Source organism: Rhinolophus sinicus, chromosome 3 (assembly GCF_057876585.1).
Source record: "Rhinolophus sinicus isolate RSI-liver-muscle chromosome 3, RSI-T2T, whole genome shotgun sequence".
Classification (NCBI taxonomy): Eukaryota; Metazoa; Chordata; class Mammalia; order Chiroptera; family Rhinolophidae; genus Rhinolophus; species Rhinolophus sinicus.
The window spans coordinates 144,393,865-144,410,371 of record NC_142503.1 but is presented as its reverse complement, the minus strand read 5'-3'; the positions used below and the strand labels follow the sequence as shown (position 1 = coordinate 144,410,371).

General features: G+C 36.5%; 2 protein-coding genes across 4 annotated transcripts in view; one reads left to right on the top strand and one right to left on the bottom strand.

The window, feature by feature from the left end:
* The window catches only part of DTWD1 (DTW motif tRNA-uridine aminocarboxypropyltransferase 1), a 137,584-nt gene that overhangs the window by 11,762 nt on the left and 109,315 nt on the right, over positions 1–16,507 (bottom strand). The window contains exons 1-2 of one of the 3 annotated variants that reach the window (XM_019730671.3): positions 4,231–4,375; positions 50–368 (exon numbers count right to left, since the gene is read on the bottom strand). In XM_019730671.3, the coding sequence (XP_019586230.2) occupies positions 50–313 (264 nt within the window). In that variant the 5' untranslated portion in view covers positions 314–368; positions 4,231–4,375. Of the gene's footprint in view, positions 1–49; positions 369–2,463; positions 4,201–4,230; positions 4,376–16,507 lie in introns of those variants that run through there. The other 2 variants (XM_088797199.1, XM_088797198.1) reach the window with 2 other exon arrangements.
* The window catches only part of FAM227B (family with sequence similarity 227 member B), a 178,791-nt gene continuing 173,013 nt past the window's right edge, over positions 10,730–16,507 (top strand). Inside the window, exons 1-2 of the mRNA XM_019730676.3 lie at positions 10,730–10,839; positions 12,861–12,914. Coding sequence (XP_019586235.2) covers positions 10,819–10,839; positions 12,861–12,914 — 75 coding nt within the window. The 5' untranslated portion in view covers positions 10,730–10,818. The remainder of the gene's footprint in view (positions 10,840–12,860; positions 12,915–16,507) is intronic.

Here is a 16,507-nt window from a genome sequence, read left to right as displayed (position 1 = left end):
TTTTTAAAATCTGTTTTTCTACTTTGAAATAATTAAATTTCTTACCAACCTTCACAAGTGGCATCTGTTCAATGGGTACATTTTCAACTGGGACATAACATGTATAGCAGTAGAACATTCTTGAACCACCACATTTAAGACATTTTGATCTTCCACTTTGCTGAGCTTTTTGAAGAACTTCTTGAGATGCTAAGCATAAGTTTTGAAGAGGATCTTCTGCAGCTATGGAAGTAGTTTCTGACTGTTGTATTTCCACACATTTTGAATTGTTTTCTTCCCTTTCTTTGAGAAATATAGGTGGACTGAGAGACATTTTTCATTCAAACCAATGTTTAACATCTATTTCTAAAACACATATCATAGGTGCACTGAAAAAAAAAGTGGAGGGCAAAATAAAAACAGAAAACATTTTACTCACTGTCTCCACAAAGAAAACTACTCAATTTAAATAACAACTGTGTGCTGTTTTCAGTATTTATTAACAAAAGTTAACAAGTCTTTTAAACGACTAAATTAGCATATTTTAAAATATAAAATTAAGATGCAATAAACTCAAAACAATAAATTACCCTTTTGGGCCATTCCCTCCATAACAACAGAAAGGTGCTCTATTAGAAAAATTATTTCAAATACAAAGTTTAGATACCAACAATCCGTTTTCCAGTGACTCTTTTTGTTCCAAAGATAGCAATTTTGTTTTATATCAGAAAAATAATGGTTTAATGTTAGTATTAGCCAGGAATGTATTCAACCCTGTAGGCTCTGACTTTGAATTGACACTATACGACATCTAATCTCAAACTGAACTCTAATGAAAAAATAAGGTTTCAGTAAAATCAGTAAACTTTAGTTGGTTATGTTCTAAAAAATATATTCTTCTCCAACTTAAATTAAAACACACATAAAAATATAACTAAACACCCATTAAAATATGAGATGCATCTACTTCCTATTATAATTTGTAAAGTATTACAAAAGGTGAAATATATGCCCAGAAAAATAAAGTGTGATCTTATAAATTTAAAATTTTACAGAGTAACATTAATGCTCCACTCATTCTAAGAATTCCTACTGCTTTTTAAAAACACACACCATTCAGATAAGATAGTAAAATAACTCTCCCACTTAAGTATTCCATCAAAGAAGGATGATGGCTGCCGAAACTGTTATTCAAATACTCTACAAGCACAATATCTTGGCAGGGGTAGGGGGGAAAGGTGAGGCAAGAGACTGAAATCCTTTGATTTGATATCCTTTCCAAAGCTGTAAAATGATTCTCTTATTAAAAAGCTTTACAGCATTGTGGTCTTTAACTACGAGGCTCTGGCACGTTGAGGATAAACACCCAGGCAAAACACTGTGACTGCAACAGGAAACTTTCTGTGGTCTCCCAAATAGAAAATGAACAAAAAGTCCAGTGGCACATAATATACAAGATAACTTTCTAACAAGATGTTAGTGATACTAATTTAATCACCCCTCAGGAGCTTTTATAGGTTGTAAATCCCAGTGCACTTGATACCCAAAAAAGATGCTGGTCATTGAAAGAAAAGTAAAATGTACTTGCCAAATTCACCCAAGGGGAAAATCAAAATACTATACAATAAATATTTTTGATGTGTACTATTAGGCACAGGTTTACATTTTGGGTTTAGCAGAACAAGTGCTATTTCAGAATGATAGTTCAATCACTTCTTCCTGCCTCACAAATGGAAAACATCTACTTCTGACCCCCACATTAAGGCACTTAATTCTATCTTTATGAATATGCCCTCAGCAACCAGGAGAGTGCAGGATATTATGCTGCAACCTTTTCTTGAGTCTCAGATCCTTTTAAGATCACATAGGAGTATTGGACCTTATCTGTAGGAAATGCATATACAGACACAACATTTTGCTCAGTTTCAGGTGGTTTGCAGATCTCTACAGTCCATCTACAGATCTACAGATGCAGGCAAAGAAATCCTGAGTAAGATAAAAAAAGTTATTCTAAGCACAGGAGCAGCCTTAAAAGTCTGGGAGGAGATCGTTATTAAGGTCCAAAAATTGGAGCTACAACTGTTGGCCAACCAAAGGTCAATTTTCATAGCCAATGGAGGTCTCGTCGCTGCATATAGGAAGCTAATTATCTTTCATCTTAGTCCTCTTGGTTTGGGTTTGTTTTGGTATTGCCTGAGGTCCTTACAGAGAAACATTTTTAGGCTGTAATAGTCTTGAGTTACCTTGATAATGGGGCTCATCCTAAAAAAGAAATTGGAAGGGACTAATTCAATCTGACTTCATTTTCCTGGGTATTCAATGGAAAACTACTGGTGAGTTTTTCTAGGGCTCTCAAAATGCATTCCTTCTGAGATACCTCCAAAATATCCCCCTATACTTGGGTTTCCATCGATATAACTAAATGGATATTGGTAACGCTTTATATAAATATCATTCCTCTACAAAATCAAACAATATCCGTACCTGTAAGGGAAATGTTTATGGCTCCCTCTCCTGCCTCACCCACATACTCTCACTTATGGCTGAGGTGGTCACACACAAACGGTCAGCAGAAGTAAGCCATGGGCAGCTCCCTCCAAAGGTCCCTGAAACCGTATGACAGGGCATCTGTCCTGACCTAGCCAACAGCCTGCCTCAAATGTGTACAATCATTGGTTGCAAACGTGATGTCTCAAAACCTTCAAAACATACTTGTTAACATCAAAGATGTGCAGGGAAATGCAAGTGGAGTTGTGGGAGTTGCTTAGAAAACATAAAAGACTTTACTCCTAAGGAACTAACAAGTATTTTTATCTTGATAGTGCATCATCCATCATTCTGCAACTTAGGTTTAAATTTTGTACTCCTCCTTCTACCCTCTTCCCCCCTAAAACTAATTACTTACCAAGTTGCAGTAATTCTACCTTGCACATAATCCTCTATTTTTAGTCTCAGTCAGGCCTAGATGGTTTGTGGCAATCTCTTACATCTCTTTATCTTTGCTCACTTATTATTATTATTTATTATTATTATTTATTAGTATTAGTATCTCTTTATCTTTGCTCACTTATTATTATCCACATACTTAACATGGAAAAACATACCTTAACTTGGAGTTCTACCTTTGAATGAAGCTATCCTACCAGGAAACTCTCCAAGAGCAGAATTCTTTACTGATCTCACCTAACCCTGTACCTTATGCAGAAGGAGGAAGTCAACAAACACTTATTAACTAAATCAAATCCATTCTGAAAAAAGAAAAAGCATACGGTATGCATCTTGCTATTGAAGTACCTGACAGACTAACTTTATGGCCCATGTGAAGCCTGGCACAAGAGGCAACCCTGCAGACCTCTTTTTGCGAAACAATACTAATGGAAAAGGCTCCTAAGTTGATTCACCTCCCAATGGAACATTGTATAAAACACCCTATCCTGTATTGTGGTTTTAGATAAAACCCACTTCAATTTTTTTCCCCCCTGGAGTTATTTTTAAGAACCTGGTTACATAATAGATACTACTCCAACGTCCTTTTTGTTTTGGGATTTTTTTTTTTTTTTTTTAATTCAAGGTACCATCTTCTTCATACAGGACTAACCGCCCCTCCCAGACCACCATGTGGTAGGCAGACTGTCTTGCCTTAGTTTTTCAGTTACATTGGGGTCCAGACAGAAGTAATCCTTAAATGGTGTGGTTTTAAGCAGCTATTTTACCATCTAACTCAATGGAATTGGCAACTTCAAGTGTTAATATATTTCCTTATTTGTCCTCCGTGCCCCTAAAATAATTTAGACATATGACACTGGCTTCTTTGCTTATTATGTAACCATAATCTTAATATTTTAAATACTACACTGCATGGCATACTATGTCTGTGCTAAGCTTCTCATTCCATGATAACCAATCCCCCGCAAACGACTCCAAACACTAAAAAATAAAAAAGGGGCCCTAGGGGGCTAACTTTGTCAGGACAGACTTCTCTCGGGGCGGAAAGCACTGAAAATAACTGTTGGGGCGGGGGGGGGTTAAAGAAAAATTTGGAAGCCTTTTTCCCAAGAGGCCCGCAAAATCCCCCAAATACAAGCGCCCGCGCAGGGACCAGAGTCCCGTTCACAGGCGACATCCGGCACGACCTCCGTTAGGACTCGGCCAAGGAGCGTCCACTCCCCGCAGCCGCACGGCTCCAGCCAGGCTACTCGTCCCCAGAGAGGCGCGATGACCGGCAGGAGAGGATCAGAGTGGGACTCAGACCTGCACAGCTCGCGGGTCCTCGCACAGCTCCACGCGTCTTCCGCTCTGCCAGAGCCCGAGGCGCGAGCCCGGCTGTGGTCGCGCACGAACGAGGCGGAGCGCTTTCCGGGCGACACCGGAGGGAGGAGTCCGACCGTTGCTAGGGCCGTTGCTAGGGCCGGGCGCTGCTCTGGTCCCACCGCGAAGGTAACTGGCTGGGAGGACGGCGGGGCGGGATTAGACGGGAAGTCCCGCCCCAGCCTCTTATGCCACCGGCGAAGTCGCCCTTTTGCTGAGAGACAGGATCCGGGAGCAGGGCCAGGATCTGCGGAGCTGGGCCTCACATCCCGCCAGCCCTGCGCTGAGTTCCGTCCTGAGACTGGCCTCGGACCACATAAGTGTGAGCCAGTTCTCGAAATACACTCTCAAGGTGTAGTTACAATGAGTTGTGAAAAAGCTGATCCTACAGAACACTTTTTCATTTTACCAATCCCCAAAATATTTTAGTCGTGAGAACTTGGCTCTATTACTTTTTTTATGGCCATGTCAAGACAAGTGTTTCCTGCGATGCATAGCTATTAGAAAAATTGTATCTTGGTGATTCGGTTTGCTTAAAAACTACTCGCGTGTAGCGTTGGAATTACTTTATGCACTTTTCCAGTTTGAAATTAAACATAATATGTGGCTAGATTATTAAATTATTTTCTTTGCCCCACCCCAAAGAAATCCAAACTGAAGGAGTGCATGTTAACAACTGTGAGATTTGAAAACAATGGCCAGATACTGAGCAATGTATTTGAATACTAAGAATTTAGGAAGTGACAAAGAGCAGAACCTTCCTTGTCCTGGAGGAGCTTACATACGATATGGAATTAAACATGGGTAGTACGGAAAAGACAAAATGACTAGCAAATTGTAGGAATTTCGAGAGCTCAGAATGGAGTAGTCAATGCAGGCTTATGGGTTGGACTTGAGTAAGACCTTGGAGAATGATTACTGTTTAGAGTAGTGTTTTTCAAAGGGATTGTGTGGGACATACGGGTGGTGCAAGGACATCTACTATTAAACCAAACTGCACTTTAAAAAAATGAAATAGTATAGTGTGGAAATATCAATTCATAGCACTTGATATAGTTAAGTATTGCTTAAAGGAGTTTAAAATTTTGTATATATAACATTTGTGTATATATATATATATATACATATTGTATATATAAAATTTGTATATATACACTATATATATACACACACATATACATACATACATGTATGTGTACAACCTACACTAGGTTGTTTATAAAACAACCTAAAGCAACCTAGTGTTTTTATTGTGTGTTTCTCTTTTAAAAAGGTTGAAAGCCACTACTTTAGGGGCAAAGAGGAACTTTCTGGGTAAGAGGAGTAGCAATAGCAAAGTCTACAAGCCAAGAATAGATAATTCACATCTTTATCTTTTTTAAGTACTTTAGTTCAAGTGCATAGTTTAAAAAACAAGTGATATGATTTATTAGTTGGAGTGCGTATTGTGTTTCTATTGCTATGTAATAAATTATTCCAAAATATGGTGGCTTAAAACAATCATTTTATTACATTCATGAATTGTGTGTTCAGTAGGGCACAGAAGGACAGATTTTTTTCTGATAACTCAGCTGGGAAGACTATGAGTGCTATGGTAGCAGAGCTCCTGTGTGTGGCCTCTCCATGTGGCTTGCACTTCCTCACAGTATGGCAGCAGGGCAATCAGACTTCTTAGTTTGGACCCAGTGCTCCAAAGTCAAATGTTGCAATAAACAAGGCAGACTCTAGCCTGAAAAAGCAGCAGTGTCACTGCTCTCACATTGTTTTGGTTATAAATGACTCTCAAGTCCTGTTCAAATTTTAGGAGAGGGGACCTAGATGCCACTTCTCAAAAGACTGTCAAGAATTTGTGGCCATATTTTTAAAAACCAACACAGTGAATTAACTGCTGTCACAGAAAACTCCAAAATTTCAGTGGTTTCATACAATAACTTTTTTTTCTCACAAGAAATGCATTATGTATGTTACTAGTCAGATAAAATATTAGACTCAAGGATGCAAGTTTTATTTTTAGTGGTTCTGCAGTCTCCTATGACTTGGGGTCCACAACTTATCTGATAAGAAGGAAAGCATGGTGAATCACACAAAAAGTTTTAGAGGTCAGCTCTCAAAATGGTGCATATCACTTTGCCCACAGTTTATTGGCCAGAATTTAGTCCCAAGACCCCCACTTGCAACTGCAAAAGAGCCTGGGAAATGTAAAGAAACATACACATATCAGTGAGCACTAACAGTTTGCCTCATTCTACGTTTTTAACAAAAACCCTGTGGTCCCCAACCTCTCCACTCTATTCTCAATTCTCTCAAAAGGAAAATCCTTTCAAGTCTTTTTAATATTTCTTCTGTTATTTACTCCATGTTTCAAAACATGGTTATACTGCGATTTCGTGATTTTTTTAAGCTCACGCATTATTGACTTTCTCCTATGAAAGTCAATGATAAAGCTGTTTTATAACACCACCCCTAAGTGTGTGAACATTCCTTCTCTAACTACTCCACACACTCTTCTTAGCCCCTCATCTCTCAATATAACTATACCAGTTTTTGTTTAAATCAACTTTTATAAATATCAGTCAACGCTGATCACATTAACTTTTAATACCACCTTTTACTTTCCTTTCTCTTAATGCCATATTTCTATGTGCTTATTTGCATTCTGTCCTCAAACACTCAGCTGAAGTGATAAAACATCACAATCAACACATCAGTTAATCTAGAAGATTTTGTTTTCCTTCCAGATAGTCCTAGAGCAGTACAACCTCTAGTTCATTCAATATTGGTTGCTTTTACCAATCCAATACTGCTCTCCTGTGTTGGATCCCTTTAATCCTGTGTTCTTATGAAACATATCCCCTAGTATTTTCTTTCTGAGGAAAGGTAAATGCGAGTGTGGTGTACAGCATAATGACCACCCCAGAATATGTCCACATCCTAATCTCTAGATCCTATGAGTATGTTTCCTTATAGGGCAAAAGGAACTTAGCATATCCAATTAAGTTAAGGATCTTGAGATGGGGAAATTACCCTGGATTGTCTGTGTGAGCCAAACATAATCACAAGTATCCTTATAAGAGGGAGACAAGAGATCAGAGAGGGGAGAAGATGCTACACTGCTGGCTCTGAGGTTGGAGGAAGAAACTAAGGAGTAAAGGAATGTAACTCCCAGAAGTTGGAAAAGTTAAGGAACCAGATTCTCTCCCAAGAGCCTCCAGAAGGAGCACAGATAGCCCTGCAGACCCATTTCAGACTTCTGACTTCCAGAACTGTGAGATAATAAGCCTGGGTGGTTTTAAGCAACTGTTTGTGGTAATTTGTTACAGCAGCAACATGAAACTAATACAAGGAGAAATGTTTTGTTTTTGTTTGTTTGTTTTTACTACCTTGCAGATCTGAAAAGTGCTACACACTTAATTGATGGTCTGCCTATATTTAAATTTCTAGGTTGAAATCATTTTTCTTGAATAATCCTCTAAATTCTTATCTTTTGTCCTCTGATTCTTTTCTTTAACTTTTTCTAGTTTCCAGAAGATTTCTTCATCTCTCCCCACCCCCACAAACATTTTGTTGAATATTTAACTTACACTATTATATTTGTACTTTTAAAAAATTCCGTTACCTTACAATGTGCTGTTTTAGTTTCAGGGATACATTACCTTATATCTTTCTAAGAATCTTAAAGGCATTTTAAAAGTTTCATTCTGTTCACCATATTGTCTGTATCCTCTCAGATTTCCATTTTTTGTTTGTTTTTATATTTTTAAAATTTTACAGTTATTTTTTAAGTATCTAGTAATCCTTGGGTTTCTATTCATATTGAAGAATAAAGATTAAAATGATGACAGAAAGCTCAGTATAAATAGGGATTGTCAAGAAAACAGCTTCATAGTAGGGTCAGATTTCACATTGCAAGATTCTAGAACATCTATAGAATAAAGAGCACTAATGAAGATAAGAGCAGAAATCAATGAAATTGAAAACAAAGCAACAAGGCCAAAAGGGTTATTTGAAAAGATTAATAAAATTGATAAGCCCTTAGATGGACTGACCAAGAAAAAAGAGAAACCTCAAAGTACAATCAAAAAGGAAACATCTTGCAGATAGTAAAAACAATAAAAGGATATTAAGAACAAACATTGATGTCAAAGGATTTGACATTTTTTATTTTCCTTGAAAAACGCAATTTACCAAAACTGATATAAGAGGAAATAGACTATCTGAATAATCCTATATTAATTTTGAAAAATTGTATCTGCATTAGTCTGCTCTGGCTGCCATAATAGAATACCAAACAGTGAGTGGCTTAAACAACAGAAATTTATTTTCTCATAGTTGTGGAGGGCAGAAGTCCAAGATCAAGGTGCTGTCAGGGTTGATTTCTGGTGCGATCTCTTTTCTTGGCTTGTACATGGCTGCTTTCTCACACTGTGTTCTTACAAGGCCTTTGTGCATGCAGGAGAGAAAGACCTCCCTGGTGTTTCTTCCTCTTCTTATAACACTCCTGTTGCATTAGGGTCCCACCCTCATGACCTCATTTAACCTTAATTTCTTCCCCAAAGGCTCCATCTCCAAAAACAGTCACTTTGGGAGTTAGGGCTCCAACATAGTAATTGGGTGGGGGAGAAAGACAGTTACGTCGATAACAGTATTCTTAATTTAAAAGTTCCCCATAATTTCAGATTTAGGTAGCATCACCAGCAAGGTCTAGCAAATATTTAAGGAAGAAATAGTATTGATCTTTCAGATTTCCTAATTCTTTTAGAGAATTAAAAAAACAGAAATGTTTCCCAATTCTTTTTTTTTTTGAGGCCAGAATAACCTTAATTCTTTGACAAGAACATTATAAGAAAGAAAATTTCAGGCCAGTATTTCTCGTAAACAATTTAACATGGGTCCGTCGTGGTGAATGTTCCGTATTCCATTACTTTAAAAGATTTTGTATTCTGCAGTTGTGAGGTATAGTTGTTTGATAAATGTAGATTAGGTTAAGTTACTTGATAATGTTGTTCAAATGTTTTCTCTCCTTACTGATTTGTGTGTGTGTACTTGATTCATTGATTACTCAGAGAGGTGTGTTAAGATCTCCAAGTTTAATTGTGGTTTTGCCTATGTTTCCCTTTAGTTTTACAATTTTCTGCTATATTTATTTTGAAGCTCTTTTATTAGATGCAAACATATTTAGTCTTGTATGTCTTATTAATGAATTGACCTTGTATAAATATGAATTAACCTTATTTGTCTGGTAATACTCCTTGTCTTGAAGTCTAGTTTGTTTGATATTGACTGTCGTGCGGGGCTGTCATGTGGGGTCTCTGGTCCCACTCCCCACATAAGAACGCAGGATGTGGCTAGGCCAAAAAGGAACACCCACGGAGCCATAGATAGGGGAGTCACTCTCACTGGCAGCTGGGTTGGAGACACAGGAAGCAGGAGCAACACAATCCGCAACCCGCCATCCACTTGTCTCTGCCAACCAACCTCACTTGCTAGCTGCAATCCGCTGTGCTAACTTCAATCGTAGCCACGGCAGTTATATTAGTGGCCAGTTGGCTAACCGGCTACAGCTGACGGCCAACTAGCCACAGCTGACAGCTATCTACTACCCGAGCCAACACCTTTCCACGTGAGGCCGAGAGCCTGGAAACTGCTCTCTGGGGCTCTGTCCCCACATTGACACACCAGTTTTCTTATGATTTGTGTTTGCATGATTCTAGAATTTCTGTTAGTTTCTATTCTAGAATTTCTGTTTCTCTTGAAATACCCCATTTCTTCATGTACTATAATTCAATGTACATTGTCAAACCTTTAACATATTTATAATAGTCATTTTAAAGTTCTTGTCTAATAATGACAATAACTGGATTCTCAGTGAATTGGTTTGTATTAACCATGTTTTCTCATGATTATGGGTCCCATTTTCCTTCCTCTTTGTATGTCTTGTAATTGTTTTATTGTGTGTTAGACATTATGTAGGGAAAAAATTGTGGAGGCTAAAGTTTAGTTTTGTTTAGTTTTCAGAGAACACAAGCCTTTCTCTCTCATTGGTGTTGAGAGTGAGAGGCTGATCTTTTGGAATCCTCCTAGACTGGAGTTGAGCTTTGAGGTCGGTGGCAGCTTTCATTAGATTGAGTTCACCTATGACTAACCCAGCCTCCAACCTCCCTATTCATAGCCACCTCTTGTATCTTGTCAATATTGAGTTGGAACAAGTTTGGACTGAAGGTTTGGATATTTTTGGTTCACCTTTGGAGTCAACTCTGTCAAAGCCGTGGAACCCAAGTACTGTAAGAATGTGTTGGTCTATATAAGTTCTCTAACTTTCCAGCCCCACCTCCACGGCTACTTTTTTGACAAAATTCAGAAGTGAAGTTTGGGGGCCAGGGAAGGACTTGTTTGTCTGACTCATTTGTTTTTGCATTTGGGTGTCTTTCAGACTCCAGTTTGTTCCCCCAGTTCACACTGACGTCTAAGGCCCAGCTGATTTCTCTTCTCTGCAGTTACTGCACCACGGCAAGCTAACGCGTCCCTCAGTGGATGTGCAGACCTCACTGCAGGGTAAGGAAGCTGCCACAGCTTTGTGCTCACTTATGAAGGGCATGTTTCTCTCTGGATTTCAGGTCATCACGGCTTCCAGGTCGGGCAGCTTCACGGGCTTGCAACCTGTACAGTTGCACAGGGCCTCATGATTAGAAGATCCTCCACTTGGTTTAATGGTGTGACGTTACCATCTTAGAATTCTTAATAATTTTTAAACAAGGGACTCTGAATTGTCACTATTTATGTAGCTGGACGTGCTTACTCGCATCTGCTACTCTTCACTAACCCTGTAGAAAGTTAAGATTTTTATTTGGTCCAGGTTTTTCTTGTTGTTACCATGGACGCATAGATGTTTTGCATCCTTCTACATCCTACCTACCAAGAGCCTCACCTCCTTTTACCTAGAGAACTTTGGAACTTTACATTAAATTAGCTGGAACTTTCCTGCATGGGTTTAACTTCCTTAATTAATTTTCTCATTCCCTTTAGTTGAAATGTACATATTGTTTTTAGTGCTTTGTACTAGAAGTGCTTTGTACTAGACGGCCATTACAAGAAAAAAGTCAGCATTTAAATTGTTTTAATTAGGCTCCTTTATATTCTTACATTTAAAAATATATTGATAGCTTCTTTCTAGCCAAACTTCAGTTCTCACTATCCCTGAAGATACTATATCATGAACACTTTTTGTTCATTCTACATACACTGCCTCTCTTATTTCTTACCCTTCTCAATCTGAGTAGGCCATGTTTGCCATAAAATTTCCTCAACAGCTCTATGCGTCTTTGCATCTGAGCACTTGTTATTTTGTAATGCTTGTCACATATGTCCTTTATTTTTTTATTATTGTATTACCTGTTGTAAATTTACTAATAGTCATTATATATTTTAAACAACATTAAGAGAATGAAATATTCTCTTCAACCTCAAATGTGTAGTTATTTTTACATAACATGGCCTTGTGATTTTGTAATCTTGATCATTTTATCTATTGATGTGAAATATGTGTTTTTGTAAATTAAAGTATAATGTAATTCTTTCAGACATGTCATCATCAAACCATTAGGGTATCAAAATAGGATATTCTAGATTCCTCTTATTTTTGTCTTCTCATTGGTTTTTCCTCTCTAGAACATTTTCTTTATTTAAAAAAATTTTAAATACATACACCTTTCTCTGACATTCATTTAATCATTTATTCATTAACTAATGCACACTGAAAGTGTTTATTATGCACTGACCACTGGGCCAGCCTCTGCATGAAGTTTTGACAGTTCAGCAATGATTACATCATAGTTTCCATCTTCATAGAGATACAAATCTGCTGTCTGTTACCACAGAGAATCATTTTGGGGGCCAAGAAAGGCTTCATAGAAAAAGTGATTTTTGATTTGATATTTGAAATAAGAGTTAAATAGGTCAACAAGGGGTTGGAGGGAGGGGGCTTGGGACCGGGAGCCTTCTAAGCAGGAGGAAGAATGAATGTGTACAGTCTCTAAAGCAAGAAAGAGCAAGATGTGGTTTCAGTTGAAATTAATTTGTCTAACGAAAGAACACATTTTTGACTTACAAAGAAACTACTAATAAAATAGGATTATTATTTATTACACTAAAATTTTTAAGGTATTATCACTGTATCTAGTGTGGCTTTTTAAATACTTCATCAGCAAGAGAAGCATGTTATTATATTTTTGACTCTAGATTTATTGGAGACACCATCCAAAATACCTTGTAACTCCTGTAGGAATTTGAAGGGAGGACATTCAGAGGATTGCGTGTGGAGCTTTTCTCTAGGAGCAGTGTGTGAGAGGGAAGCCATTTACAGAATTTGGTTTGGAGGCTCAGAATTTAAATGGTGATCTCTGTCCTTTTTCAAAGTGCATGGAGTTTACAATGTGAATATTTTACAATATCTGATGGCTCTGAAAATTATAACTTAAATCCAGAATCTTACATTTATTTATTTAAGTAAATTATGTATAAGTATCATAAACAATCTGAATTTATGTTAATGAGCAATATTGATTTTATCTCATTAGAAAATGCAAGAACCTCCAAAGAACATTGAAGAATTCCTAAAGTTTCAAAATTGGGTGAGTAGAACATCATATTTTATGTGACAATACATCTTTTGAAATATCAGTTATGGAGATGGAGAAGGCTTAGAAAAACTTTAAGAACTGAAATTCAAGAACTACATTTCAAGGTGGGAAATGTTTGTAAATCTTTATTTCCTTTGAGAAGGCTCTATGTTGTAGCCAATAGAATGTCTTGTCAATATTCTATTCTCTTTTTTCACTTTTAAAAAATTCTAGCCCTATGTCCTATCAGAAAAATTTTATAGATGTTTCTGTATAATTTTGCTAATATGAGAGTTTTATCTTTTATAGCAGGGGTGCCAAAAAATGTATATAAGTGGACACTTTGGTCAACGTTGCTCAAGCAGTAGTTCGCCGTAATCAGAAGTGTCTGGACACTATGGTAACCACTCTGAGCACCTCTTGTAATTGCAGAAGTCAAACATGACTTGTATTCATCTTTTGTTATGGGTATATATTGAGTATTACAATTAATACAGTTTTTTCTTTTCTTAAAATGTGTATACATTTTTTTGGCATCCTCTGTCTTCAAAATGTGTTTTTTATTTTGAAAACTCCAGTTTCCATTATGTGTGACTACTGACTTCTGGAGTTATTGGGCTCGCTACGGGGGTTTTCCCTTTGGTTCAAGCACTTGTGAGTCTGAATGGCAGGTTTGTTTTGTATTGAGGAGTGTCAAAAGCTAGGATAAAGATGTTAGTGTGGAAGACAAAAAGAACAGGAGTCTTTTCTAAAATGAGGTGTGTACATATTTTGAGTAGATTGAACTTTAATTTGTACTTACTTATGCTTAAATATAAACAGAATTTGCTGTGACTAAACTGTTGACAGTGGAGTTTCAAAAATATCTGTCTTTAAACATCTATTTTCTATTCTTATATTTGTTTAAATAAGGTTTTGTTTGTTTTGTTTGTTTGTTTATTTTTAATATTTTGGAAAAGAATTGAGTTCCCTTTAGGAGCAAATAGAAAATGAAAACATTCTTAGCTTACAAAAGTTTATTTCAATCAATGTAGCAGAGCCAAATATTTTGAACTACTTTCTGGACAAGCTTTTTGCAACAATTTTGATTTAAATAATGATGGAAATGTGCTATAGCCTAATCACAATGTTTGGGATCTTTTTCAATGTCAAGGGAAAGGGACTATAGTTAACATTAAGCCAAACTCAGCAAATAATTATGGAGACATTTGGACTATACCATCATACATATTTGAGGACCTATAACTTCAGATTAAAGTTCCTGATTATTTGAAGTGGAAAATATAGTTACTCTGTTCAAATTAAGAATAATACTCATCAAATCAAGATCACAGGATTATGCCAGCCTTTCACCAAAGATGGAATAAAATCAAAATTAAAGCACCACGCTTGTATGCAAAGGACAGCATCTGTATTGGTAGCCTTCAATTTTTATTAGATAGCATTTGGTAAAACAACATATCCAGGTATACCATTTTGTCATTTATGGGTTTATCTGTACATTTTTTCTTATTGTCCAGATTTCCCAACTAACTTGTATTCAGTAGTGCTTTTTTTTTTTTAAGGTTTGTGTTTATTTATGCATTGCCAAACTACTGGATACTTTAAAATATCCAGGAATAAAATGACTGGCTATTTAACTTTTTGTTTGCTGGATACAACTTCTGTCTTATAAACAATAGTAGAAAAAATAACTTCCTCAGATTTATTTAAGAAATATTTTTGAGCACCTACTGTGTGCCAGCTACATAGACTTTTAGAATATATCAGTAAATAAAAATAGGGCAAAGATCCCTGCCTTCATGAAGCTCATTTTTAAAATGCGGCATATTATAAACAACAAGTGAATAAAACAAAAGAGAAATTAAAATTCTAAACTGCTTATGGCTTCCTGGAAAACCTATCTACTTCATTTTCTTTTCTTCTAAAACATAAAAGCAAAGGTATGTGTCTCCATGGTTGTGTACTGGTTAAGAACAGAGGCTCTTGTGTCAGATTGCCCATGTTCAAATCTCACTCTGTTACTAATTAGCACTAGAACAGTATCTGGAACCTACATGTTACATACTTATTTCTCATATCTTGTGCTTCATCTAAAACCCTCCCATTTTGGCCAATTTTTACCATTTCTGTCTGTCTTTTGTAATTTTAACATTTCATACCTTCTACTCCTATCTTTCCCCTCTTCCTATGTCGTTATAGTCTTGTGTAACTTCTTACCTTCAGTCATTTCTCTTCTCATTTCTCCAGTCATCAATTTCCACATTCTGTTTCTCCCCCTTCACTTCTTCACCATTATGTTTCTATTTTTGTTTTCATAAAAATATTTTTATGTTTTATTTTTATAACATCCTTTGGTTCCACTAGGGTATCATTATTAATTCTCTTACTTGCCCTAGTCATTTATTCATTTAATGATTTTTATTCACTATCTACTATTTGCCAGGTAATGTTCTGAACACTGAAGATACAACAGTGAACAAAACAGAAAAATTCCTGCCCTTGTGGAATTTGCATCACCCCCATCCTTTTGCCCTATTACTCTATACTGTCACACATTTTTATTCCTTTTCAGTTCTTTAGGTACTGAAGAGTTGGTTTGAATTCCTTCCTTCTCTATATATCAATTTGATCTTCCCTGTTACTTATTTATTACCTTTTGTCTTTTCTTTTTGCTTTCATGTGACTTTATGGTACTTTTGCTTTCATGTGACTTTAATCTATGGTACTTTTGCTTTCATGTGACTTTAATATATGGTACACGTGGTACTTTAATTCATCTTCTCTTAGGGCATCAGTGTCAATTTTTGTTAACAGGCCTGCTAGGTTTGTAATGTAGACCTGGAGGGTACGCAGATCCCTACTGTGATTTTTCTCAGATCAAAGGTACTGTATGATAGTCAGAATAATTATTTCAATTCCATTCTTTTTATTCAAGGAATAGCTGTTTTATTTATTTGCTCATCCATCCATCCATCATCCATCCATCCATCCATCCATCCATCCATCCATCCATCCATCCCCATAAAAACTATGTTTTCAAAAGTGGCTGTTATTCTGGTTTGACAATGTTTATCTCCAAGTATTGTATCCTGTGATCATATCTTATTCTCCTGAAATCTTTGTATTTTTTTGACACATAATACCCAGGTGGTTGTGTGCCTTGTTTAAAATGTATGTTTGTAGGATTTGGGAGAGGACACTTATATATCAAAGTAATATTATTTGTAAACTGGCAGGGGGACTTAGATCCCTCTGGGAAAGGTTTCCAACATTAAAAGCTGAGTATCATTTAGGATTTAGGTACTTTTTATCATTAGAGAGCACAATTCATAAGTAAACATATATATGATGGGTTTAATAAGCTTTTAAAGAAAGAAAAAGGGAAGTGGAATAGACCTAGGCAGCTTTAAAATTCCTGATCTGCAGACTGCAGATTTATTCCCATTTAGCTAAATTTCCAGAATGTCTCACCCAAAGTCCATTAAAGAGTTTCATCATGTGCAAGTTTCCTACCATTCCAGAGCATCTTCTTACTCACAAACCTTTAATTTTGTCACTATCTATTTTTTTGCTATTGATTATATTAAAAGATAATCTTATAT